Here is a 27,784-nt window from a genome sequence, read left to right on the forward strand (position 1 = left end):
TTAAAACTTTTATTCAACAATATAGAATTCTTTTAGTTATAATATAGAACTGTCCATTTTGATACTACATCCCCTGCCACCCCTGTGCCCTGGCAGAGACAGGCGCAAGCTGGCTACCTGTGGTCTGTCAGAGGTTAGGGGCAGGGGGGAACAGCCAGAACGGAGGAAGGAACAACTAACCAACAACTGCTTCGCACACCCTTCACATTTCCACGCTTTCTGGGTCAGGAAGAGCTCAACAAGGAACCAAAGGCAGAAGAACCTTTAACACTCGGAGGGAAGGGCTGCAGTCATAAAGAGGTGAGTGCCGTCCAGCCAGGCGTGCTGCCCCGCTCTCAGCCCTGCCCGTGCCGCGCAGTCTGCCCGCCGTCGCTCTACACACACCGATAGGATGTTTGATTTGGTTCTCATTCTGCTTATGGAAAATTGGGAGCAACAGCATCGGACCTGAGGAGAGACGGGAGGAGGGAAGTGAGCATCCCGGGGCACTGCCAGCTCGACACAGAGCTCTGCCAGCCCCAGGTGACGAGGAGATGGCTGGCCACGCTGCCCCACATCCTGCCACACGGCTCCCAGCCAGGCCTGGCCGCAGCCTCCATGCCCCTCTGGATGTGGGGACAGTGGAGGATCCTCAGCCTGCTTTAGAAGGTGTGGCAGGGTGAGAGGAGAAGGCAGGGCCGAGCAAGGCAAGGGAGAGACGCCGTCCAGCAAAGCAGCGCTTTCACGGGTAGCCAGACACAACTTGGACTTTTTTCTCCCCAACCTCCTGCGTGAAGTCTCCCTCCACTGCTGCAAACATCTCCTCTAGCCCTGCTGAAGGCTCCTGTCATGCCACGTCACGCTTGCAACAGGCACAGACAAGCTGGGGAAGTTGCTTACCATATCCCTCTCCTACCGCATCCCTCAATGGCTGCTGCGGTTTGGGTTTTGAGCCTTTCCTCTTACAAGGTGCTCAGCCAAACCCACGCTTTACCTCTGTTAGAAAGCTGGAGCCAGGCCAGCTGCAAGGCTAGGCCATGCAGCAGGACTTTCCCAACTTTCTCTGGGAGAAAGCACATGAAGATGCATGTTCCCCAGCCTCCTTCCTTCCTAAGGACAAGACACCGTCTTCTCCAGCTCCCAGCTGTCCCTACAGGCAGGACAACGCTTTGCTATAGTCCAGAGGAGAGCAGGGTTTTCTGCTCCGAGTGCTGGAAGGGCCGATGGACGCAGAGAGGAATTGGCCCGAGCTGCAGCCAAGCATCCACAGGGTGCTGGGATCGGGGGACTCCACACCCTCCTCGCTTCCAGGCTACACTTGCTCAGCTGCCATGTGTCCCTCCAGGATGAATCTGTCACAGCAATCAACGTTTTTTGCCTCTCAAAATTCCCACACTGAACCCGTTCTTCTCCCCCAAGCCTCTTCTGCCTTAGCCCTCAGGAAGATGGGAATGCCAACACACAAGAGCTGGAAAATGGACAAGTTTCCCCCAGAGAAACTTGGAAAGGCCACGAGAAACATTTGCTCCTGCCTCTTCTCAATGGAGCGAGTCAATACGTGTTTAAAACGAGTTCAGAAATTGATGTTAAAACCCCAAACCAACCCTGCTGGTATTAGCACAGCTTAAAAGCATGAGACCCCCCCAAACTCTCAGGCCAGGCAGATGGAAGGACAAAAGGCTGAAAATGCTCGCCAAGGCCTTCAGCAGCATCTGCAGGAGAGTTAACGTTAGTGAGGGCCCTGTGGTGTGGCAGGAACACCACAGGTGACTCCTCAGCCCGCACACCGATAATTGAGCTCACGCAGCAGCCGCATCCAGGGTGGAGGAAAGAAGAGCTACTCCCTGCTCAGCACATCTTCAGAAAAAGCCATCCACCCAGGCTGAGAGGAGACAAGCATGGGGGTAATGCACGTGGAGAACACCCAACTTCCAGCCATGCATTGGTGACTTCTCTGACCAGCCATGTAAGAGACCGAGACCGCTACCGTGGGCACTGCCTGATTGAGTCCAGTGTACCGCAACAGCCGATTCTCACGCTGCACCCAAAACCTTGCGCCTCCTCTGCGGCCCTGTGGAAGCAGAGACAACCTGCCACAGTGAAACCCTCAGGGCTGACAGCACAAAGAACTGCAACCAAAGCCTACGAGATCCCAAAATACTCAGACAAGAGGGGCTTGGAAGAGCCAACCTGACCTCCTCGAGGAGGCGATGCCTTGAGCTCTCACGCTTTCTGGCTATCCCATAGATTGGAGACGGCAGACGTTCAGACGTATAGATATTTATTGGTTTCAGTGAATTATACAAATGGATTGACCTGCTAATTGATGCCAATAGAACTTTATTGGAATATGGAATGTAAACAGATGTTTCAAATAGAAACATTGCAACCTTATAAAAAAATCAACTATTTCAACAATGCCGCAGAAGGAAATTCTGTGTTTAGGTGCTGGTGGGAAAACACTATCTCCAGCTTCTAGGTTTGAGTGTCACCAGAACCACTTGATGAAGTTACACACAGAACAAGTAGAGGAGGCAACTGTGAATTGTGGGGCTATAAAGCCATCGAGGGATCTGATGAAAGAACCCGCAAGACGAAACCCCCCCACCCCCCACGACAGGATCGGCACCCCGGCATTCAACAATTGGCTGACTTTGTTCAAACACTACGTGGGATCCCAAGTCCTAGATCAGTAGCCGCACAGCCCCATCCCCAACAGACCACGCCGCTAGCTGCTGATCCCTTCCCCCTCCCTGCACTCTCCTCCCCGGCCTCCTCTCCACTCCTCCATCCCACGGCACTGGGCTGAATCGCCCCAGAGCTCTGCTCCGGGCACAAGTCTGCATCTGGCACAAATTCTCATGGGAGCCACGTTCATGAGGTACGTGGTTGCACACCTATCACAAGAAGTCTTGCAACACTGACTTTCCTGAGCTCGGTGGGAAAGTCTGGATAGCCCCTGCCCCCTCCTGCCACCAGCGCAGCCCTCATGCACACATTTCCAAAGCAGGTCTAATTGAGTATCTTCTCAGCTCAAGCTGTTGTCAAACACGCTTGGAGGGAGGATGTCACCTCTCCCCAGCAACTCGGATCAGTGCCTTCGTTTTAACGCTCCAAACCAATCCTGAGATGCTGCTGGGTTTGTGGGCTGGTTTGTTGTGGAACCTCCTCTCCCTCCCCCCAACCGCCCCCTGGCATTCACAATTGAAACTGGAATTCAAGGGCCAAATTCAAGCCCAGAGTGAGCAGTAGGACTTGGACCTCAAAACCGAGTTGCACCTGCTGACCCCCAGCCCGAATTTGGGTCATCCAGTCTACAAGTCAGAAAGGCATGTTTAGAAAGAGGCATGCTAAGGGCTGATGGTGGAATGACCAATTTGTCCCCACCAGTGTGGTGGGGAAGGCTGGACTGAGAAGGAAGAGAAGGATCCATAAAGATGTGAACCAGAACCAGTTGTGTTGAGCCCTGGGGAATATCACTACATATTTAGCTCTTGCAAGACCATTTGCCCAGGGCTTTGGTACCACAGGGTTAGAGTTACATTAACCACAACCACCAGAGAGGAACTGAGGTTTATGACCCCCCCCCGCAAGGTTAGATTTCTGCCGAGTATAAAGGGGAGGGGAAGGAGGGGGGGGGGGTCCTTGGTTCTTTTCCCTTCACTGTGTGACCGAAGGTTTTGCTTTTATTTGTAAACATCTTGAATTACCCGTCGTTTTCCAGTCTTCATCGCGCTGTTGTCAGGCCACTGGAGAGCACAGCGTTTTCTGAGCTGGGCTGGGACTGCTCCTTCACCACTGGATCTGCAAGAGACACAGACCAGGCAGGAAGGGGAAACAGCATTTAATAAAGCGGAAGCTCCACCCTGGCAAACCCTTCCAGAGAATCTGCCCTCAAAATCCACACAGCTGCCAAGGCTTTCACAGAGTGGGGAGCTGAAATTTGCCCCCTACCAACCCAAGACCCCTCTCCATCCCAGCTGGCCCCAGCTTCTCCACAAACTCACAGAAATAGGGGTGTTCCATAGCCTCCTTGGCAGTCAGCCTCTGTTGATGGTCATATCGCAGGAGCTTGTCCAGGAGGTCTAGGACTTCAGGACTGACCAGGTGTCTGTTCTCACTGTGGATGAAGTTCTCCCAACGCTTCCGGGAATGCCTGCAAAGGGACCAGCTGTCACTGGCCAGCTCCGACCAGCAGAGCAGTACCCAGAGGTCCCGGGGGAATCACCTGCCACTATCCACTTCTGAGAAGAGATGGCTGTGACAGACACTGCCTACCGGTCTTCCTTGCACAAGCTACTGCTCAGGAAGCACTTGCTGAAGGGGAAAAACCCTCTTTAGGTACATAATTGTGTGCATGTCGTATGCCTGGGAAAGGCACAGTATTGCGCATTCCCTTCTGTCTACAGGGACTAGACAACAGCATGCAGGGTAACACCCTTGGGACTAGAAGTGCTCCAGCTTGCCAGCCAGCCTCACAGAAGCTGTCCTCGCTATCCCATCCACCTTCCAACCTTTTCAGAAATCTCAACTGGGAGATTTTGAGCCCCTCAGCCCACACTCAACTCCAGCATCTACATCTCCACTTCTAGGATGTCAATGAGCAGAAGGAAGAAACAGGGGATGGCTCGTAAATCATGGGAGAGGCAAAAGGAAAGAGCCTGCACTTCAGTGGCCTCCTGAGAGGACATGAGCAGCCAGATGGGAAGCCAGCAAGCAGCACTGTGACCCAGAAGACCAAAACAAGGCCTTTGCTGAGCGTCCTTCAAGGGGATGGACATCAGTTTATCTCCCTCTCCGTGTTACAAGGAAACAAAGGCTGCATTTCACTTCTCCACTTACTGCCCGAGGATATCATTGAAGTGCGGGTCCAGTTCTATGTGGTACTTCTTGAGATACCCATACAGCTCATCTGTGCCCAGGACCTTTGCGATGCGAACCAGCTGGAACAAAAGGCACGATGAGAGAGAGCAGAAGGGCAGGCCACCACTCTTGCAGAAGCAGAGCTGCCCTGATCTAAGAGCTCTCCTTCTAGAAACATCCCAGATGAAAGGAATATCTCCCTTGAAAATTGTTTTTGCAACATGTGCAGAAAACAAGTCTCCAACACAAGGCACTAAAGCATAATCCCAGATGTCTTAACTAAGCAAGTAGCAATATCCTCCCAGCCTGGTGGTCTGACCCCCAGAACCTCCCCACTATACACACAGACATGAGGCAGTGACAAACGTCTCAAGAAATAAGCCAGGTAGCAAAGCCTTTACTTGGTCATAATTGTCCTGGCCGTGGAAGAAGGGCTCCTTTCGGAAGATCATGCTTGCCAGCATACAGCCTAAACTCCACATGTCTAAGCTGTAGTCATACATCTGAGGGAAAAAGGAGAAGCTGTCAGAGAAGGCATGCTCACCACAGCCTGGTTCCCCAACCGCAATGGGGCAGCCTCAGCCCTTTCACTTCACAGCCAGCTTCTTTCCAACCCAGGCAATGTCCTGGCAGGCAAAACCAGCCAATCCAAAGGTGGCCAAAGTGCAACCACAAATGGTGTCACCGGCTAGCAAGGAGGAGGCAGACTCTTACTTGGTAGTCCACAAGGAGCTCCGGTCCCTTGAAGTACCTAGAGGCCACACGGACATTGTATTCCTGAGCTGGATGGTAGAATTCGGCCAGACCCCAGTCTATGAGCCGCAGCTGAACATGTGATAAAGAGACACAGAGTCAGGAGCCTCAGTATGAGCCGGTGAAGCCACAGTGGCCAAACCCCTCAATTCTGTGACGCAAGCACGGAGCCCAAGATGCAGGGAGGCGCTCGGAGGACAGGACACGCTCTCAGCAGTGCTCTGGTCAGGCTCTTCCCTTCCCCCTATCACCAGTTGGTGGGCAAAGCCCAGCTTAGAGAGCTCCTCTGCCTCCTGAGACCAAGCACATTTACTGCTGGGCAACTTGCTCCTTACCAGCACCACCAGCCACAGCAGACAGGCCATCGTGTACTAGGGAACAGGCACAAGCCAGCTGACTTATCCTGCAGTTTAGAGGGTCTGGGCTGAAGGCAGTACTGATTTTTAACTAGAGGCTGAGAGCAGGAAAGGAGGTAGGAGGGGGGCCCACCACATCCTACAAGGCAGACCATCTCCTCCACAGCCACAGGGATGGATGACCTGCTGTGTTACTGAAGGACAGCAGGTCTAGTAAGAGATTTCCCCCTCCTTATAAACCTTGCCTTGCCTACACAGCCACCGCTGATTGTCAGGGACGGACCTATGGACCAGCAACTAATTCACTGCTGCAAATACCAGGTCCCTCGGGAGACAGGTATGCACAGCACCTGATGAGGTAGGAGTACCAGGATGGGGTGGGGAAGCACCCGATGAGGTAGGAGTACCAGGATGGGGTGGGGAAGCACCCTGTGCTGCCCATTTCCATGGTAGTGAGCTGGATACAAATGTTACGTGTGATGTAACTAGCATGCCCTGGAAGCGAGGAAGCCACTGCAGGACCAGCAGGCTGTACTACAGGAAGAGTTTATGTTCCTTAGGTAAAAATATCCACATGTGTTTCGGACAAGGCCACCCTTCTGGCCAGGGCCTCTGCACCCTACTGCCACACCTCCCCAGGTGGAGATTGACAGCCCAAACCCACTCCTCTCAGCAAAGAAACCCAGTGTGGGGAGCCGGTGAAGAAAGATTAAAGGGGTAAGTACGGCTGCCTAGGATTTGGGTACAGACACGGCAGAGTTTCAAGTTTCCCTGGAAAACCCCTGCTTGTAAGCCCTGGTGCCACAGTACCTTTTTCTGTTGGTGGTCTATCATGACGTTGTGGGGTTTGACGTCCCTGTGCATGATCCCCATGCTGTGACAGTAATCCAGGGCCTGGCAGACACATGCACATACATTAGACATGTCTGTAACCACAGGCATAGCATTAACACTATAACAGGCAGTTCTCGGCCAGCAGCAAGAGTGCCCCATCCATGAGGAAGCGCTGCAACCCTGGCACAAGAAACTGGCATTTTCAGGTCTTATGCTGCATGTGATGAAGTGACAAGCCGGCAATAAAACTGTATTGATCTTGTGTCCTACTGCAGTTATAGGTCCTGGAACCGTGTTCCTTGCAGAGTCTTTGAAGAACACGATGAAAAGAGGTGGCCCATCTGGTCACAAGCCCAATGCTCCAACCTGGGTAGCCCTGTGCTTCCTAGGTCACGCTCTCTTCCCCAGAAGGGGACGATTCTTACAGGCATACAGTTTTCTGGCCTTCCAGTGCACCTTTTCACTTGTGTCCCTAAACATGCTTAAGCTAGAAAGTCACCTCTGCCCTGCTCATTTAAGCCAAAACTGCACTTACAAAAGGCAGGTGATAGCACACGAGGGAGGGCAACGCTGCTTAAAGCTTGAAGGCAGGAGCACACATAAGCTCTCCAGCTCCATGACCTTGCACCACTCGCCTCCCCCACAGCTGTTCCCTTGAGCAAGGGGGCGAGAATGTTGTTTTCGCATCTCCAAGGGGGAGGGAGATCCATCCATCAACATCTATCAGATGCTCTGAGATCTCCAGCAGCACGGAAGGAGGGTACAGCCTGCAGTCATTCAATATCCAAGACTCCAGTGCCAGGGAAATAGCACCATCCTTGGGCCCCTGCCACAGCAGGAAGCCTAGCAGACAACAGCTTCCATCACAGCAAGGTGTCAGGGAATAACCCTGAAATGACACATGACCTCGCAACCAACAGAAGTCTCACAGCAAACTGTGGTCCTGGGATCTCCAGTACAGGAGAGCTATAACAGGTTGGACAAACTGTTTCCAGGAATGCAGCTGTTCTAGTGTCTTGCTTGTCTCAAGGCTGGATCATCTAAACCTCATCACCCCTCACCCTAATCCCGGGCTGCCTCAGGCTCCCTCCAACCTTCAGCAGGAAGGTCTTTCTCTTGCAGGCAGGTGCAGAGAAGAAAGCCTCCCTCAAGTCCACTAGATCTATTTCAGGAAGTCTCCTGTAGTCATCAAGTCCTGCAGCACAAAGGGCTTTCCCTAGCCTGTCCCACTCATTTCCAGAGGCAGGGGACCTGCAAAGTGCCGGCCCAGAAGTCCCAATGCCCCGCTAAGGACCTGACACAGCCAAGCTCCTGCTCCAGCAGGTCAGCCCTGGGGTCAGCTGAAACGTATAAGCTCTCCCTAACGCCCTGCTGGGTCCCGTGTCCTACAGCCAGAGACTGCAGAGAGGCAGAGCAGCAGATCTCAGATCTGCCATGTGGGTCCATGAGCATTTCCATGGCGAGGTACAAGCCAGGCTAGGTAAGGAGGTATTTAGGGCACTCCTCACCCTTCACCAGAGGGGCAGGGAAAGCTTTGCCTGGGAGGTCTCAAAGGAAAATACCAGTGTTATATCAATATGTAACAGCCAGCATAACCAGAAGCTTAGTTCCCCAAGACCCTATCCATGGGGTTTTCTGTGACCACAGGGCACTGAGCTGGCCAGCTTGTTCCTGAAGTACCCTAGATCTCCCACCCAGAGACAGAGGGGTCTAAGATCAAGTGGGCAGCGGTCACCTTCTGGGGCTGCATTTGAATACAGCAGCAGAAGAAAGCCTGGAGCTGGCAATCCCTCTCTTCCACTCTCCCTAGAGTTCTCCAGACCTGCAAACACCTCTTGGTGCTTGTACTGGGTCTGGCCAGGGAGGAAGTCGATTTTCCTCATAGCAGCCCAACGGTGCTAGAGACACAGGGAGACCAAGCACAGCTCTACCTGGTGACTAACAATCACAAATGCTTCATGGGGAAATAACAGACCCCAGAGAATCAGAGACACTTTGGAGGTGACCAAAGGTCCCCAGTTTTGCTGTAATACCTTACAGCAAGAAGTCAGGTAACCAGATCTCTTCCCAAACCTTCCCAGCTTATGAGACATGGATTCTGCATTGAACATGAGACAAGTAACCACTTAGGAGCACTGCCCTGTGAGCCCCGCTACTGCCTCTCTCGTTCCTGGTCTCCCCATCCAGACTGCCATATGCAATGCCACTCACCTTCAGCAGCTCATACATATAAAACCGAATATCAAAGTCTGTCAGGATCTGGTACAGTTGCTGAAACAGATTTGGGGAGGAAGGGGAAAAAAAAAAAGAGAAAAAAAATAAATACTCCAGATATGGATTAGTTTCCCTCACCCCACCTGCCTCCAATCACTAACCCCATTCCAGAACCCCTGTGAATGCTGCCACTCCTGAGGGCTGTCCTGGTCTCAGACTGGCCAGGGCTACACGCTAGGAAACCCAGAAAGGGCACAAGAGCTCCTGTGAAATGCTGCTGGGATCATTCAGACCTGTCACGACTTCTTTCCAGTGGGAGATAGGCAGGCTGTCTGTCCAACGAGAAGACAGCAAGCCCTTCAGAGCACGCTGGAGTTGGCACAGATGATCTTGACTCTCTGTGCATATACAGACTTGACAACATGGGTAATAGCATTCAGAGCAGGTAGGCTGGGAACACACGAGCAAGTACTCAAGGTGGGACAGGGAGAGAAAAACATTAACCTCCAGGAGCATAGGGTGGGGAAGCACAAAGGGTAGAGACAGCCTCAGAGCTGCAGAGGCTCCCCTCTATCCCAGAGTAACAGCTGATGCAACTCAAGACCACAGAAATGCTTGTGGGGCCAAGGAGAGCACAGCTCAGAGTCTCAGGGAAGTGCCTGTTGTCAGCACGTGTTCACCACCCTCCTCTCCTCTGTGTCCTATGGCTACTCACGCGGAAGTGACAAAGATCCAGGGTGCGCTTCAACCTGCACCGTGCCACCAGCACTGTCACTGGACAACTCATCATCCTGCTGCTCCCACTCCAGGTCACAACCAGCCCCAAATGTGCCTTCTGCTCTATGCCTGTCATTGGCAGAAGTGCTGGCTCAACCCCACTGGGCTGTGTTCTCATCCAGGGAAAGCAAGGCGAGAGGCCAGGACAGGGCAAGGAAGGACATTCACAGGGCAGCAAGACCAGACCCCTCTGCTCTTTCTAACAAACAAGAATTGTCTCGCAGCTCAGTCAAATCACCCATTGCATCGGCACTGGAGCCAGCTGCCCATCACAGGCACCACTCGGCACCTTCATGAAAAATCCCAGAGCAAGGGATTGGAATTCACATTCCAAGAAAGCAGCTCTGGCCCCGGGTCCCCTCCAGGCCCATGCCGAGATCCTCAGGATCCTGCCTTACTTAGGACCAGCTCCAAATAGTCCCACCACCCCCAATACTGCTCTGGGAAATCATTTGACAACACACAACACACAGGTGTCACTCACACGCAGAGCTTTAACAACCTCCAAGACACAAGCTGTATTGTATTCTCATGAGCTGGGATGATCCTAATGCTTTGGAACAACCCACTGAGGCAGACAAGTGAGGAGGGAGCAAAAAAGGCATAGCCACAAGCTACAGCAGGGACAGAATTCCTGACTCGGTTGCGCACGCCTTTGATGCACGACCCAGGGCCAGCAGAGCCTTTCCAGGAGTTTGTTTAAATGGCTTGCTTAGGTAACAAGCACTATAGGGGAGCAGAGATGCTTAAAACATGCATTTCTCGGAATCACCACCCTGTTCATCTTCATCTGGCAACAGCAGTGCACCTGGGGAAGGAGGAGGGCAGGAGAGGCCGTGGCAGAATGGGGCTAGACCCCAGTTTTCCCTGTTCCCTGGCTCCTCTGCCTCTGGCTGCCTGTAAGTAGGGTGGGGATGGAATGGAGGTCACCGATGCATTTCTTCTCAGGCCCACAGGGCTGTTGCTTCTCCAACTCATAGCCTTCAGCAGAGGCAGCCGTTGGGCAACCAGCTTTCAACAGACTTCCCTAGAAACCCAGCACCTCTGACCCTCTCGCTGTGCCAAGGCCAACAGTGTGGCTAGCAGCGCCCAGGCTCTGCTGGCTGCAGGCAACAGTCCCTGCGGGAGCATGCTCAATCCCACTGCAGGCAGCCAGTGAGCACAGAAGGCTTTTAAGGACAGAGACAAGGTTTCTACTGCAAGTGGGTCCCGCACAGCAGCTGCCCCAAGAAGGCTTTGACAGTGAGCTCCAAATCCCCTTTGCCCAGCCTAGCAGGGGAGACATGTCCCATGCTCTGCTCTTACAGCTGATTCTTCAGACTAAAACTATCAGAAACATCACTGTGGGAATCACTCAGACCCAGCTCAAACATATGCTCAGCTAGTTGCCAGCACTCAGGACCATGCAAGGCCTCGGAGACCTGGGCTGGTCTCCCTTCTCCATACAGAGCACAAGGAAAGGCCAAACTGACCCACCAGCAGCCTCTACCCCTCTCCAGCTTTCAGTGACATTTTGGCATGTATCACGTAACCAATCGTAAACTAATCCTGTTAGTGCTTGAGGACACAGAGACATGCTTCCCCTCTCCATGGGGCTAACAGGAGTTAAACACTTGTTCCCTTGCATGAGCAACGCAGCTGGCTACGTGCGGGAAGCAGCATTTGCAAAGCTACAGGACGGCTGCGAGGAGCTGTTGGAGGAGAGAGACGCTGCTTTGGGGTGCAAGGCAGGCAGCAGTAAAAGAAAAGGAAAAAGCTCTCAAAGCATCCCAGCCTCAGCAGCTACCCAAGGGAAGAGAATCTTCCACACTTCTGTATCGTCTATGCACGGCAACAACTGTTTTTTAAAACAACCTCGGATGTACAAGGATAAAATGCAGGCACACACTTCCCTCACAGCAACTTAGCCTAAAAATCCACTGAGGTGCACGCAAAGTGGAAGATTTGACTCAAAAGCCCTCTGTCCCCCCAACTCCAACAGGCTGAACATCCTGAAGCAACCTTTCATCGCTCACCTTTCTTGCCCATCTCCTCTTCTTCAGCTGCAAACCTGCTAGTGTGTTTTAAGAATGCAGTAGCAAACCCAGCTCAGCACCGCTCCCGGAGACCTGCCTCTGCCCCCTTCTTTCCTGAGGTATTTGCCTCTTCGGAGCAATGGAAGGCACAGTACCAGCCACGCTCATGGACTACACAAAATACGTGACAGCTGACAGTGGCTGAAGGACAAGCGTCTCATTTCTAATTTGAAACCAATTAGCAAAAGACAATTAATTTCACTGAGGGCTACTCAATCGACTGCATGGCTCTGCAGTGCAGCCATCATTTAAGGCAGATGACTGTGGGTAGCTTGAGTGCTCACAGATGACAAGTAATACAGCAGGTCTGAAGAGAAACACTAGCTCCATACACAAGCTGCCCTCCTCACATAGCAGAATACACACAGTCTAGTTACAACTCATCATCTCTGCGAGTACCAAGCCGTCACTTTCAGAAGGGACCCAGCCAGGTAATTTAAGAATATATGATCAGCTCTAGGGTGGCATCACCTAAATCTCCTGTTTATATCGCCATTTAAAAATAGCTAAACCACGTGGAACACAAGCCTGCACTTCTGATCTGGAATTGTCCACAGCCATGGCTTAGGTCCCACAGAACTGCAGCTTCTGCATGTGCGCAGAGAGCTGAGGAAACCCAGCAGCCGTTTTCATGAGTGCACGGACATGAATAGTGTCCTGCCGTTTGAATGGGCAAAGGGGTGAAAGTATTAGCATTAAGCAAAAAATAATAAGGTTGAAGGAAAGAAACTGCCAGAAAGGAGACAACTGAGGAGACATCCAAGCTCACGAGGAGCAACTATTGCCAACAGGACAGAGAAGATTGCAATCCTGTAAAGCGGTCAGCAACCAGCTGCTGTACACAAGCTGCCCTGGGAACCCCCTCACACACCCTGAAGGTGATTTGCCAGGGGGATGCATAGCACTCATCAGTCCTGCTGAATCCAGAAGTCAATGCAGAGATGGGCAGATAATCAGCAGCCAATTCCAAGCACAGAGGTGAGGTCCCTGTCACCAGAATTACCTCCTGTGGCACTTAACTCCAGCAGAATTTGGCTGCCTGGGGAGATCAAGACTGTGGAGCAAAAGGGACAATGACTGGGTGCTCTCCAGCTGCTTCATGTATAGGGCAAGCCAAGACCTCCAACAAAAGTGGTCTCATCTACTCTCAGCACTTTCTGCTCATCAAGGACACTTCAGAGCAAGGGAAGAGGCAGCTTGGGAGCCTCTGTATAGGAGACATCCACAGGCACTTGTGAGCAGCAGCAGCTCTGTAATCTGCCAGTTAGCTGCAGCCCCAAGAACCTACCCAAATAGGCAGCAGAGCTCGTGGGAGTGGCGCTCAAATAACCCACATGCCCCATACACAGCTAGTGAAATTCAGGTCACAAATAAGCTCTGAACACGAACTGCCACACTGCATGCCCTGGGGGACATGCTTGCATTCGCAAGACAAGTTATTCCTGCCCTGTACCAATCAGCATCAAAAGCGTCAATACCTTCTGTCTCGGACTTGTACAGCTGTGAATCTGGACTTCCTCAAGGACACAGGCCTTCTCCTCGGAGCCTAGAAATCATCTGCTGCAAACTCACACCACTGTTTCTAATGCAACAATCAGAGCTGAGCACTGTTACTTCTGCTGTGGCCAGATCAATATTGCCTTACCGGCTGCAGCAGTGACTGTGACGGCTCTCAGCATGGCTGGGACAGCTGACCTACCATGTGCTCCAAGCCCTGCCTTTTTCAGTTAGGAGTCCCCGTTGGCCACTGGCCTCAAGTCACTACTTAACGCTCCACTTTGTGAACATATTTCAGTTACTGGGTGATAGCTTTGATGATAATTTTTTCCTCTAAGGACGCGACAGAGTGTTGGAATCACATTTTGACTAGGAGACAAAGTGATCCTCAGCAAGGTGCGCTGCTGCCCTGGCAACCTATTTTATCTCAAGCCATATATTAAAAATAAAAATTCTCTAAATAGAAAGTTAAAAACTTCCAGGATCAGCCTTATGAAGAGTCCCTGGGTCACCAGGAGAAGCACAGTTCCCAACATACAATGCGGCACTGGAACAGCCCAGCTGATGTCGATGAAGCCCAGACAAACAAAGCCTGCTTTAATTAGCCCCGAAAGGTCACCATGTAGCACTCATGGCTGTTTACTTGATGGAGACAACACTCATCTCCCTGCCCAGAGCTGTCAGGGCAGACGCTGCTGCAAGTTACTATTATTCTACCCTCTGCACTAATTCTCTACATGAGATTAAATAGCACTAAGACTACCACCACCAGCATGGCTTCAGCTCTGGCTATGTGCAGGGTCCCACCCAGCAGGATTCAGCTCGCCAGACCAAACCCAGATGGACAGAAAAAACCCATGTGCTTCCTCAGAGTGCAGGGCCACAGGTGAGACGGTCTGTGGACCAGCTGACAAGCCGCCTCCTTTCCACCAACAACCCAGGGTCCTTCTTGGGGTGTTTGGTGTATCTGCTGAAGCTGCATCCCACAAGGTGTGCACCTACACAACGCTCTGGCACACACAGGAAGAAAAAAAGCACCAGCCCATAACATGGAACGAAGAGATCTCTGAACAATGCAGGAGGGGACGACTACTGGCTTTCAAATGGCAACCGCCCAATTAATTCTCCACCACTGACTTAATGACATAGGGTAAAGATTCACATGGGGGAAGCAAAGAGACCATTAAAATAGCGGCGGTTGCTAATTATATATCCCTTTTCTGTATCAGGTTGCTGCTGCCAGCCAGCAGCATCTCAGTAGCACAGGCAGTTGCAGCTGCACGCGGACAGAAGGACCCCTGTTTCAGGAAAGTGTAATACCACTTGGGGCTCCCCAGAAATCAGAAGAGCCAGGGAATACCCTGCAGCCTCAGGCGAGCAGAAAGGCTCTTAAGATGTATTCATCTTGCTCCCCTGCTACCAAGCCCACCAGCAGTGGGAGACCATGCTCTCCAGCCTCTGCTACCCCACAGGCCCCAGGTCTGAAGGATTCCAGCATAAATGGGTGTCACCTGCTCCATCAACTGCACTGCTGTAAATAGAGCATCACAGCACAGGGATTAACTTGGGCTGAATATATAGCACAGCAGAAATTACTAAATGAGAGGGGAGTAAGAATATCTAACCTGTTGAACTTACTCCTCTCAAAGTTGGGAGGAGATTCAGCCCACAAGCTTTTTATTCCTTCTCGTCTAGAGCCCGTTTACAGGTTTCTGATTTACAGGGGAAAAGGAAGGTGAAGCTGACATAAGTGAAAGCCCCAAACTCCTCCCACAGCTCTCAAGTAGTATCTCACAACCACGACCACAGCACTCAACAGAAACGGGAAGCCTCCCCCTTCCACACTCATGCAGACTCACCTTAAAATCTGTGTTATTGATGTACTCAAACACCAGAGCAGGGGTCTTTGACTGCAAGAGAGAGAGACAGTCATGGTTTAAAACACCCTCTTGACCTTTCTTTGCTCCAAGAGACCCGAGAAAACTTTTGCTTCCTGCCCAACCCTCACTGCAGAGTGGGGAGGGAGCAGGACAGCAAGAGAAACGCAGCCCTGCTCCCGCAGCAGGCAGAGGCAAGCTCCGCTTTACCCCCCGTGCAGCAAGCACCAACGCGGCATTTTGGCCAGTGCTGCTCCTCCCCATGCCACAGAGTGGAGACAGCACTGGGCAAGGCAAAAAGTGTCACCAGGGGCTAAGGCCTTGCAGTCCATCGCAGGAGGAAGGTCAGCCAGGACTGCCAATGCTACAGCAGTGTCGTTTTCTCTCCGTGGCTGCCAGGAGGCCAGGAGTCACAGACCCCAGCCAGCTGCTGGTCAGAGAAAACTTCCCAGGAATGGGGTAATTGTGGCAATGCAGACAAAGGATATGACCTCTGGTCACTGGGCGGGACAGCAACCGGAAGGATGAAAAGTGCTCAATATCCAATTGCCTTGGCAGATACTTATGTTCCAGATGCCAGGCAGGAGCTGAAAGGCTACAAGCTCTGCTTTCTTAGAGGAAATTTGTAGGGCTACAAAACTCGCATCAGCCACGGGAAAGTCACAGAAGGGGTGTAAGGAGTCTGGGGAGCATGAGCCGATCCAAACCAACCCATCTCAGGAGACCCTAATGAGCCGGACACTGCTTGCCCCTGGCTGGCACGAAGGCGCAGGCAGCCCCTAGCTCGAGCTGAGAGCAGAAGTCACGTGGCAGTGCCTGTCCCACACCTGCAGCCAGAAGGGAGGCAAGCCCATCACACACACCGCAACACACGGGCACCTACCACTGGATCCTTGACAGTGTCAATCAGATTAATGATGTTGGTGCCACCACGTAGATTCTCCAGAATCTTAACCTCGCGTTTTATCTTCTTTTTCTTCACTGGCTTAAATAGACAAAAGAAATTAGAAGTGAGAGTCCTTTCAGAAATTAACACGGATTTCTGCCACTGATTTTGATTGGATCCCATATCCTCCCTTCCTCTCTGCTCCCACCCTCACAAGGGAACATTTTTAACTTCAAGGAGGAGACAAGACACCTTGCACAAACTAGGATTTCCCTCTCATCAGTGGAAGCTTTCCCCTCATCAGGGGAAAAATCAAACCACTCCAGGCAAGCATAATTGTGACTCCAGTAACTGTGGTTAAAAGTGCCTTGACTGCTATGTGGAAATCTCAGCACACTCCTACATTATGCATTTAGGGCCACAGGACAAGCACGGGGGATCTCATATCTCAGATTCTTTTTACCAGCACAAACCAGTTTTTCACTCCTTGTCCCAACCCATTTCCCAACGAGTACTTTAATCCAATGAAACAACAACCTGAGAGTCTCCAACACCAAGATTTCTAGTAAGCTCAGACACTGCTACATCTAATTATGTGCACACGTCTTTCACAATCACCTCAAGACCACAAACCTAACTGCACAATGTGCCATCGCATCCATATATTGTGATTATTTTTAAAGCCTACAGACATTTTAAACAGTTTTGGATGACTCCTTGAATCTGTGTAGTCCCAGGAACTCCCCTTGCAAAGTAAGCTTTTTTTTTTTACATCACCCTGCAGAGAGTGACAAAGAACAGCTGCTCCCAAGGCAGGGGCTCAGAGGTTGGGTTAGCTTTCTGCTGATCCAGCGGTTTGCTTCAATGCAAAGGAATGACCATTTCTGCTATTCATCCACTCCCAGGACAACTCTAGCTCTCTGCCTGCTTGAAAAGAACGGCAGCTTAGAGCAGCTAAGAGGTGAGATTTTTTTAATGAGCTAATGACTGGTGTGGGCATCACCGGTTGTGAGTCACTGAGTCTAGCAGGCCTCCGTTGCAGAGCTGGAACATCCCCTCCTGCACCATGGGTACCACTGCAGAGACATCTTGCAGGGACTGGTAAAGCCCTTGCCCTGTCTGCGAGGTTTGCTGATGAAAACACTCCTCTCCAAACATTTAGCTTTCTAAAACATTCACCATCAGTCACAGAGTCTGGGGTGTGAGGAGGGGAGGAATGAGGAACGGCAAAGACGTATGAGGCACCTTACCAAAGTGACACATGTTATCAGATGTCTATGTGAAAAACAAGGTGCCCCAAGAGCTCAACAGCTCACGTTCGCCATCTCGCCTCTACCACAGCCTTCCACTTCGATGATGGCTGCAGAGTGCTGATGGGGCAAGCTTGCACTCCCGTTACAGGCAAATCCAAGGCAATCCCCGGTTTCAGACCCTTTGCAGGAATGTACGAGCAGACGGGAGAAGGAACAGAAGCTTTTTATATAGTGGGGAAAATATGCCATTTATATAAGTGATAAAATATGCTGTCTTTCTAGGCTCTTCAGGTGGCTGAAACCTTCAGATTCAAATCCTGCCCTTCTCCTCTTCCAAGTTAAAAGGCAGGAGCTAGACTTTCAAGCCAAAAGATGAGATCTCAGCCCGAAGCAAAGTGCCAAAAATAACACCGATACCAGCACAGGGAGCGTCGGCACCTCATAAAGCCGCTGTGGAAAACAGCAGCAAGGCCACTGCAGCTGTCAGCCAGAGCTGGAGCGACACGGGGCAGGATTTGCTGGGGAGGGGGTGACCAACAGCCCCAGGGCTGTACCCAGAGGGAGGTTGGACAGACAGGGAGAAGCCACCAGAGCAGGGGGACGGAAACCAGCAGAAGTGAGGACTACATTTCTGAATCTGAGAGGAAGATGCTTCATTAGGGACTAATTTCATTTATGTCAGCATGGGGACAGACACCACCCTCGCGTCGCCCACATGCACTGATCTTACCAGAAGGCCAAGATGGAATTAGAGGATGTAATTTGGTTACTCTGCTCGTCCAGAGAGGCAGATGCACACACAAGATGTTTTCCAAGGAACTTCAAAGCGGGAGCTGAGCCACTGCCGTCCTGAAGGCGCTCGCTGAATGGCCTGGCTACTGCCAGACCTGCATCACAGCCTGTCTGCTGCAACACCTGCACCTGATCAGGAGTTGAAACAGTGCCCGGACACATCCAGAAGAACTCAAAGCCCACTTTGAAATACCTTTTCCCTGGTACTGTAGTTATTTCAAGGGCGTTTTGCATCAGCTAGGCAGGGGAGGATATCCCTTTGAGATTTCCATTTCTCCTTCCTTAGTAACCACCACCTCACTGGGGCAGAAGATATTGTCTTCCAGTCACTTCCACATGTCTCTACCTTTTTCAGGATGGGAAAATGATGCCTGGCATGATCTCCACCAGAAATCTACCCCTACCCACAACACACTTGTTAAAAGACACAAGCAGACAGAATCAGCGATTTTTGGAAAAAAAAAGAACAGAAACTCAGTCTTCTTTTAATGCAATGCCTGCAGGTAATCACCAACAGCAGCATGTCCGACATCACCAAGGGAAGACGCTCCAGTGAACGCTGTCTCGGCAAGAGGGGGAGTTAAGCACCACTTGCTGCTTGCATGTTTTCTGCTAAGCCACAGCAGAAGAGAGCTCAGGCCAGGCTGTCCACACACGGCTACGCCACCTCCAGGTCAGCTGTGAGCCGGGGCAAGGGCCCCGCAGGCCTCTGGGCAGGGCGGGGGTATGGGAAGCCCTGCTCATTGCAGGGTGGTGAGCAGTACACCACCAGAGCACTCTTCCTGCCTGCGACCAGTGGTCAGGACAGGGTTTTCCACCACTAGGTAAACAGGGATGAGGCAGGGAGAAATGCCACAGGCTGAAGTAATGTCATCAGAGGAAAAGCTATTGCTGAAAGTTTCCTCAGAGAGCAACACAGGGGAATGGAGGATTTCCCCATTTCAGATTTGCAGGAGAAAACAGTAGTGACCACTGGCCTCCACCCCACACAGCCTACCCAGCCACATGCCGCCACCTCCTACCCACACGCTGTCGCACGCCATTGCTCCAGCTACAACTGCCAACACTGTTTGCTAGCCAAGAGCACATCACTGGGGCTCAGATTTTGCCCAGTAACTCGTTCCAAGCCCAAGCTCTTACATCTGGCAAGTTTGCGCACCTCAGTGCAAACCACTCCAGCGCATGGCCAGTACTGCACTGGAGCTAACCACGTACAACCAGAAAAACTCTGCTGACATCCCTCTTGTCCCCAGACCCCAATACTCCCAAACCCACAGGCAATCAGCAGTATATCCTCCAAGAACCAGGATTAAGTCTGGCTTGCTACAACCATCTCTGAGAGTCACTCGATCCGTCTCTCCAAGGATGTCTCCAAACACACATGGATTAAACGTGCACTAACTGAAGCTATTATGGCCTCCAACCATCTGCCTCTCCCAGCAGGGATAGCTTCTAAAACACTAGCCCTTGCTGCCACAGTACTCATTTAAGGCTATTTTATTAAACCAGGCTACGAACAGCGGCATCTCAGGTTGTGTTTCCTACATGGCTCAGTCCCCCTGCCCCGGAAGGTGGATTCCCAGCGGAGGAACAGAACAGGCACCCAGGGAAAATTAACTGCTCCCGAGTTTGATCTGCCTGTGTTTGCAAGGCAATGTTTTATACAGGTGCAGACTCCAACTCCATCTGTTCCCACAGCAGAAGAATTTCAAAGCTTTCCTCCATGCTGGGATTCTCCAGTGACCAGTATGAGTAAAAGCCTCGCTGCAGCCTTTCCCTCCAAGACAGGCTCCGACAGAGTCCCTCTGCTCTATGGAAACACCTATTTCCATGAAATCTGTAGAAACTTGACAGCTTGGAGACTTCTGTTGCATTTGGTTGAAATTGGCCAACCAGTACAAAAACTACTGGGGGGGGTGGGGGGGGAGGGGGAGAAAGGCTGACAGACAGCAGGATTGCATAAGGCTCGTTTCCATAGGAAACCAGGCTAAAAGACATGTCTCAGTTTAACCGCGTCTACATTGGGAGCGGTTTAATTACTTCAACTGCAGCAGTACCCTTAGAACACGACTTGTCTCGCGCAAGCCAGTTTTCCAGTTTCCCAGGAAATCGCTTCCTTCCTCAGGCAAACTGGAAGTGAGGTGGCTGTAGATGGTGGAGACCAAACACACAGCTCCCGGCTGTCCACTACGCTGAGCACCCAGAGCAGAGGGAAAAGGTGACCTCCAGCCACAGGAGGATGGTCTCTACTGGACCAGGCAGTTCTCACTCAACTGTCCCCAGCCAGCCACCCTTGTCTGCAGGTTTCCCACCCTACTAGCCAAAAGGATCCCATGAGGGTGCTTCAATCCACTTGGAAGTCAGGCAGAAGAGGCAGCGACAGTGGCCTGCGCTATCCCAGATTGGGGAGCATCACGCAATGCCATGCCTCTGCAGAGGTGAGAAATGGCATGGGCTAAGTAGTTGCTTTGCAGTCAGGTAGATGCAGAAGAAAACACCTCTCTGTGACTGAGAGATCATATCCTGGGTCATTTTCCATGAGATCGTGTAAACTTGTAAGCAGGGAAGGAGTCCAGCTGCAGCAAACACCAGCTGGGAGAATTAACATTGTTTGCTAAAATAAACCTTTAAATACAAGGCTCCAATCATCACTTCCTGTCTCATACAAATAAATGGCTGCCTGGTTAATCACCTTTTTTGCTTTGTTTCTAAAGCAAAGGGACTACACTCTTCTGTCAGACACTTCAGTTCCAGCCTTCCCCAACAACGTGGGGACCCACAGCTTGAATTCAAGTAAAGAGAAAAAGGAAATTTGTTACCCAAAGTTCTCTGCGCATTTCCACACTGATAAAGAAAAGTAGCGACCAGGAAGGCAAGTGAAACACGAGTTAAATCCAAAGCATAAAAATAATTTTACATTAGCCAAAAGCAGGCAGGGTGCACACGCTGCCAGCCGAGGAGCACACGTGCTGCTCTGAAGGAGTCACAGAAGGTACTGGGTTTTGCCCAGCAGGTGCTCTGAAAAAAGAACTGGGGTTAGCGCAGCAGGGGAGGAGGTTTAGCAGTCAGAAGATACAAAACCACAAGAAACTACAGTCTTGTGTAGTTTATGGGATGATTCCACCATCCCATAAAGAAAGAGATCTATTCTTTGCTCACCGAACCTGAATAGCCTGGAAACACCATGATGCTTGCAGTGAACAAGCAGGGAAATCTCAACGCACAATGTCCAGGACCAGCAAAAGGCTCACGCAGCATCCTTATGACAGGCTTTAAACATTGAAAAGCTGGCACTAGGAGCTCATTGGTCTCTAGCAAGTATTATCTAAAGGATCGCAATAATCGGCCTATGAAGCGCGACACCAATTGCTCAATAGGAAAATTGGCTTCAGAGCAGCAGTGCTTATTTTGCCAGATATCAGCTCGGAAACCAAATAATCATATTCAAAAGAGCTACGAAAATCAAGGAGCCCAGTTGTGTCAATATTCTGTCGGTTGTTTGCATCTTACAACTTCCATTATGGGAACTCACACTTTACCAAGCTGCTCTTGAATTTTAGAAGAGAGGGGAAAGAAAACCCCTACCCTGAAACTACTAAAGCGCTTTCGCTTTTTTATTTAAGTTCTATAGAATATGCCACCATGTGTTTTGAGGGCAGTGCTGTTCTTTTCTTCAGAATGCCTTTCGTCCCCTTATAGCACAATCCCAAACCAGCCTTCCTGGGGCTTCAGGACTGCCCACAATGCATCAAGACTTCTGCAGTCAACTCAAAGGAAGACGTGCAAGGACCAACCCCCGATCTCCACCACCACCATGACAACGGATGAGAATCCTTCGCTCAGGCTCTGCCCTGGGCCACTGCTGACAGACACAGTGCCATTAACTCACCCTCCTCCTTGCAGGAGCCGCAGCTTTGCAGCTCACCAGTTCCTGGGTGCTAGAACACCATTGCAAGAGTTATCAGCTGCATCTCCAGGCCTCTGCGAGACAACCGGTACCGTCTCAGTTGGTCTCAGTTCCAAACAAGGCTGGACTCCAGCAGCCAACTGTGCCAAGCTCAGTGTGGGCAACTGGTGTTTAAAAGAGAAGAGCTGTGTACCCAGCTCTCTTGCAAAAGGGGTCATTTCGAGACTGCCAGAGGAGGAAGTGGGCCAGGGAGAGCTGATTCAGTGCATGCAAACACAGGAGGAGCCAGGGACACAGATAGCTACCAGGAGCAGGCATTGAACGGCTTTGGTGGAATGTCACCAATGCAGTCAAAAGTTCCAGCCCGAGGGGCCAACATCATCCAATCCTATTTCCCTGTGCAATCCCTTCTGCGCACCAGCATGGGAGTCATTTCAGACCCCATCTAGGACATGCTGATGGATGCAGGCTCTAAAGCTTTTAGAGACAGAAGAGAATTTACCAGACCCACAGGGCTACCTCCCCCAAATGGTTCTCTAGCTACTAGAGCAGTAATTTGAGTTCAACACTGGAAGGACCTTGCAGCAGTGCCTGGTATGAGCAGCAGCTCTGGAGGGTTCACACAGCCCAAAAGGGGGAACAGGGGAAAAACAAAACCAAACAAACAAGAATGCACTTGTGAAACCACGTACATGGTTGAAAGTTCCAGCTCATGGACTAAGCACAGAGGGACAAAAGCCACCAAAGGCAAAAGGGGCTATTTCGTCACCGCCGCAGAGCCTCCATTTCACTGGTCCCTCTCCTTGTAACTGCATTCTTCCCCTAACCTCCTCCTGCGTATTGTGCCTATGCAGATAGCAACCATACAAGGAGACAAAACAGTCTCTTTATGTGATGGTTCAGTGCTTCACCGGCAAGCTGAGCGTACATAGACATGTACGTGCATCAGGAAAGCAGAAGGACTCCTGCACAGAGCTGACAACATGGATGCTGTAATCTCCGTACTGAGCGGACGCTCAGGTGGCAGCAATCGGTACAAGAGAACAGGCTGTGAACAAAGCCGAAACTCACCAACAGCCATCACTACAGGTAACTTTAACAGCAGCATGCTCACCACAAATAACAACCCACAAAAGTTACAAGCAATGCAGAAAGTTTAACTTTGGCTATTAGAGTGGCAACTTGCAATGCCGTTCACATCCCCCAGGAACACTGTTACCCCAGAGTGGAGGATTCACAAGAGGCACAAGAGGAGACTTGCAGACGCTTTGGAGCTGCATTAGCAGAAAAGCAAAATGAGAAGTTCATCAAAGAGACAGCCCAAAGGTCGCAGATGGACTTCAGCGGTCCATCAAAAATCTATACCTATGTGGTTAGATGCAAAAGAGCAGACCTGTGCTTTAGATACCTGCATTGGATGTAGACCATATGTGACTCACTGGAACCAAAGATGGCTTAAACTCCCTTTGTAGGCGCCAAGGAATGCCAGACCTCATCCTGGGAGTCAAACTATCGTATCAAACTTAAGCAAGACACAAAAGCACATACTGGACACATTTACAAGTTCCCTCTTCTTGGCTTGGCCCTCTCCTATGCATGCAGGAAGCATGCCTGCAGCTGTACCAAGGCCAGCCAGATCAAAAAGCCCACAAGAGCCTCCTATACCAGCCAGGGACTCCAGAAGCACAGCTGCTGGCTAACTCCATGCCCTACTACCCCTGAGGGGTAGGAAGGTCAGTACAGTGCAGAGTCCACCACTACCTACAAAGATTACTTCAACCCCACAGCTTTTTTTTTTTTTTTCTGAATCTTTCCTCCCTGAACAGGTTAAAAAGGTGGGGAGTTGCCCTCTGCTTCGCTTCAAGATCAAAACTTTTCGCTTCAAGATCAAAACTTTTGAGGGATGCTTGGCATGGGGTGTCTCATGTGGCAAATGAGGGCTCCTGCCTTTGCTTTGTCCTACAGGGCACATCCTGATGTCTTGCTGCAGCAGAGTGAGAAGTAACCTGCTTGCTTTGTCTGCCTTTATTTAAGAGGGCTGCAGAATTTTCCTGGGAAAAGTGACATTAAAAGCATTGTATTTGCAAAGAAAAGCAGTTGACCCAGGAAATGGTAATGTTATAGTCAACTGCATGACCTTAATTCTACTCCTTTGCTGACAGATGTTATAACCACAACTAGTGGCATGAGCACATCCCATTTTGCTGCAGGATTACGCCTGGTCCTGCACTTGGGGTAGCAGAACAGAAAGGCAATGCTGGGTACTGGCCAGGGAAATGGGGCATCTTGCTTTATGCAAGCCCGAAAGGCCTGGGGCACTTCCATTCACAGCCATTAGTTCCATGGCTTAGTCCAATGGTAAAGTCTTCACAGGGCACTTAAACAAACAAGGCAAGTGACCGCCAGAAGAGGAAGAGCAGTTATCTCTTCACAAAGCACTAGACTAGGACCTATGCTCTAGTCTCAGCTTTGTTGAGGCTAAGGGACTTGCCCAAAGTCACACAGGAAATCTCTGTGGCTCAGTTCTGCATCAAAGAAAGAGTGATAAAATTTCCTGACCTCTCTGGAGGAAGGTACAAGGCATTCAGGTAGCACAACACCAACGAAGGGGAGAAAAAAAGGCAGGGGAAGTACTTGCTACACACTAACCGGAGGTCAGTAAGGATAAGCTGGTTCAAAGAGCAAGGATGGGAAGAGACGCCAGTCACCTCCCATGAGGCACAGATACTAAAACAGTGACTCTTGCTAAAAATCACTCTTAACACACCACATAAATTGTCCTCTCAAAAAACTCTTCAAGAGGAAGGAGCAATTGTGCTGAACAGCCGCATCCATCGCCCAGCAACAGTCTTCCCCTTTGTCCTACACCGACAGGCACAAAAAAAACCTGAAGGCTTTGGGTTGCATTTCCCACCTCACAGGATCCAGCCTGACTTAGGAGGAACAGAGAGACACAGCCTCTTTGCTAAGGCTCCACTGTATGTACATGCAACTACATTTGCAATTAAGTTTAAGTCTAGCTACAGGAAACCAGAGGCACTTTCCACAGATCAGAGTGATGTTATTGCCACACTTCACAGGTTTTCATAACATGCACAACGTCGTGCTCTGAAACTCACTTTTCACTGACCCACTTTCCATGGAGAAGAAAGTTCATCTTTATTTATCTGGACTTTCTGCTTTTCCTTGCTCTCTCGCAGGAATGCCGTCTGCATGTTAATACAAGTGGAGGGAGCCAGGGGAACTGGCGGCAACACCATCCGCTTCAAATCTGGGACAATTCAGTCCCCTGCTCTTGGGGCATTAAGGCAATGCATTCACGCCCCAAGGAGGAGCACCCAGCCACCCTCAGATGACTCTTGCCAGCTGACTCAGTCCAACGCTGACAGGCTCCCTTAGACATGACAGAGTTCGGCTGCCGCAGGGAGAGGAGCATTGCTCCAGGGGAGGCTCTTTAGGCTGGGAAGAGGCAAGGAGGAAGACTTCTGACGACTTTCCCTGCAGTCTCTTCTCAGCCTTGTGGTGCCTTTCTACATGGGGCAAGACATAGGGTCTCAACAAACCACAGCAGTCCCAAAGAGACCATCGGGAGCTGCAGAGCAGAGTGGAGAAGCGCACAGTGTCCCCAGCCTAGCCACAAGCCATGTTGCTGTAAAACCCAGCTCTGCACTGGCTACCTTTGACTACTGTCTCAGAGCACAAACTGCTCCTACTTAAAAAAAAAAAAACACAACACAACAACAACAAAAAAAAAAACAAAAAACCAAAACCACATAAAAGCACCCAAAGAAGGGGGAGGCGCAAACAGTGTGCCAGAGGTGCTCAGCTCAGCGAGGACACGTGAGCCTCACCACTCTGCCCTGACGTCAGGCTCGGCCACAGGGGCTCTCCCAAACAGCTCACCTGGCCACCACCTTGACCACAGCCAAAGCAGGGGTGTGCATACCTCCTCCCAGAGGCAGACAGGAGATCACACCTTGCCTAGGAGCAGTGCCAGACAAACCCTGACAAGTTCTCTGGAAAGCCAAGGAAGATCCCAAGGAAGCAGGGGATATCAGCAGAGACAACTAGCCACACTATCTGAGTGGATCTAGCAAATGCCTTAAGGCTACAGCCCTGCAGAGAGATGTGTCCTAGGTAGACACTAGTTTTAGTGGCTGCAAGGGCAGGTTAAGCTCAGACCCCCCTGCACGCTGCGGACCAACATGTGCCCAAATTCTTAGAACACCCATGGTCAGACACCGGCTCCCACGTGCTCTTGGGGAACAAGTGACATGCGTTGCTGGTCCAACAAGTGACAGCCACAAGTGTCAGCCAAGCCCAAACCAAAACCACCTCAACTCTTAACTTTTCATTTCTGTTGGTTTTTTTTTTAATGTCCCTTTCTACCCTCAGATCACCAACACAGATTGCTGCTAGGACAGTTACCACAATTTGCTGTAAGCCTGCTGCTTCAGTGCCAAACACAGTAAGGCATGCTATGCAGCGGCTAACTTGCACCCCAGAGAACAACCTGTTAACTGCTGCACAAATGTCCCCACAGCCCAATGCCACTAGGGCCAACACACCAGAATATAGGTCACCGACAAATTTCAGCCAGTCTCTTTCAGTTTCCACGTTGGTTTTGGCCTGCCTGTGGTGAAGTTCTTTCTCATGTCAGATCCTCTAAAAGACTGAATATAAAATTTTTGCCTGCTTTTTTTGACTACTGAGTATCCCACAGCCTGGCTCTGAAAAGGCCACATGCCAGCCGTCTAGATGTTAACAGAAGGATTTGCCCCTCCAGGCTTCGCGTTCCCATTGACACGGCAGTCCCTGGGCTGTTTCAGACAGGCATTGCCAGACGCAATTTACCAAACACAGGCAGCACATGCAACCCTGTTCAAACGTGAGGGCTCGCCACTCTCCTCCTCCAGAGCGGCTCTCAGCCCACAGCTACGCTGGACAGGATGGATGGAGACACCAAAACATTGCTACAGCACGTGGGACACCACATCCATTTCCAAACCCACCATCCCGAAGTACTTAACAAGAAAACAAGACTTTTAGGGTGAAAGAGGAGATCCAACAGCCCTTTGGCCCTGCCAACTTGGCTCCGCTCCCTCTCGCTTCCAGCCACCGCAAGCCCCTAACACCATCAACGGGACACTCACCTTGAGGATCTTCACGACGACCCTCTCGTTGTTGGTGATGTTGATGGCCTCGAAGACCTCGCTGTACTTCCCTCGCCCGAGCTTGCGAACCAGCTGGTAATCGTCCTGATTGCTGCGGGCACCAAGGGGAGAGAGGAGGAGGAGGAGGAGGAGGAGGAGGAGGAGGAGGAGGAGGAGTGGGGGGGGGAGGGAGAAGCAGGATAACTGACAGGGCAGCAGGCCGGGAGGGGGTGCTGGGAGTGGGTCCCCCCCTCAGCCGCCCACAGCCCGCCGGGGACACCCCAAAACGGGGGGACGGGACGGGACGGACACAGGGAACCCTCCCGGTGTGCTGAGGCCCGCAGGAGGGTCCGAGGCCGCCGGTGGCCTGGGGAAGGGGGGTTGGGGGGAGGAGGGGGTCCCCGCGGGGAGCTTTACCCCCAGCTCGGGACGTGCGCCTCGTAGTCCCAGTACTCGCGGCTCCTCAGGCTGTTCACCTCGGCGTACACCCGCGCCCGGCTGCCGGCGGCCGGGCCGGGCATGGCGGCGCCGGGCGGCGGCTGCAGGAGGAGGAGGAGGGCGCGGGGCC

General features: G+C 51.4%; 1 protein-coding gene across 2 annotated transcripts; it reads right to left on the reverse strand.

Annotated features, from left to right (window-relative positions):
- Nucleotides 1–27,743, reverse strand: CSNK2A2 (casein kinase 2 alpha 2). 2 transcript variants are annotated; one of them, XM_082489140.1, is made up of 12 exons: nucleotides 27,634–27,743; nucleotides 27,217–27,328; nucleotides 16,109–16,210; nucleotides 15,208–15,258; nucleotides 8,997–9,056; nucleotides 6,762–6,845; nucleotides 5,557–5,667; nucleotides 5,244–5,345; nucleotides 4,822–4,922; nucleotides 3,987–4,135; nucleotides 3,690–3,783; nucleotides 1–447 (listed from the first exon to the last, which is right to left on the reverse strand). In XM_082489140.1, exons 1-11 carry the CDS (start codon nucleotides 27,735–27,737, stop codon nucleotides 3,707–3,709), a joined length of 1,053 nt encoding a protein of 350 aa, XP_082345266.1. In that variant the 5' UTR covers nucleotides 27,738–27,743; the 3' UTR covers nucleotides 1–447; nucleotides 3,690–3,706. The 2 variants fall into 2 exon arrangements, with proteins under 2 accessions (XP_082345266.1, XP_082345267.1); XM_082489141.1 differs by lacking the exon at nucleotides 8,997–9,056.
- Nucleotides 27,744–27,784: the final 41 nt, after the last annotated feature.

This window comes from Vanellus vanellus (assembly GCF_965231255.1).
Source record: "Vanellus vanellus genome assembly, chromosome: 12".
In the NCBI taxonomy this organism is placed as follows: domain Eukaryota; kingdom Metazoa; phylum Chordata; class Aves; order Charadriiformes; family Charadriidae; genus Vanellus; species Vanellus vanellus.

Bases quoted from the DNA above. Each gene is read 5' to 3' on its own strand.
- CSNK2A2 (XM_082489140.1), bottom strand. From the start codon at position 27,737: ATGCCCGGCCCGGCCGCCGGCAGCCGGGCGCGGGTGTACGCCGAGGTG. The intron at 6,846-8,996 runs GTGAGTGGCATT...TGTGTCTGCCAG, and splicing joins ATATGTATGAGCTGCTGAAG to GCCCTGGATTACTGTCACAG. The intron at 5,346-5,556 runs GTAAGAGTCTGC...TTTTTCCCTCAG, and splicing joins AGCTCCTTGTGGACTACCAA to ATGTATGACTACAGCTTAGA.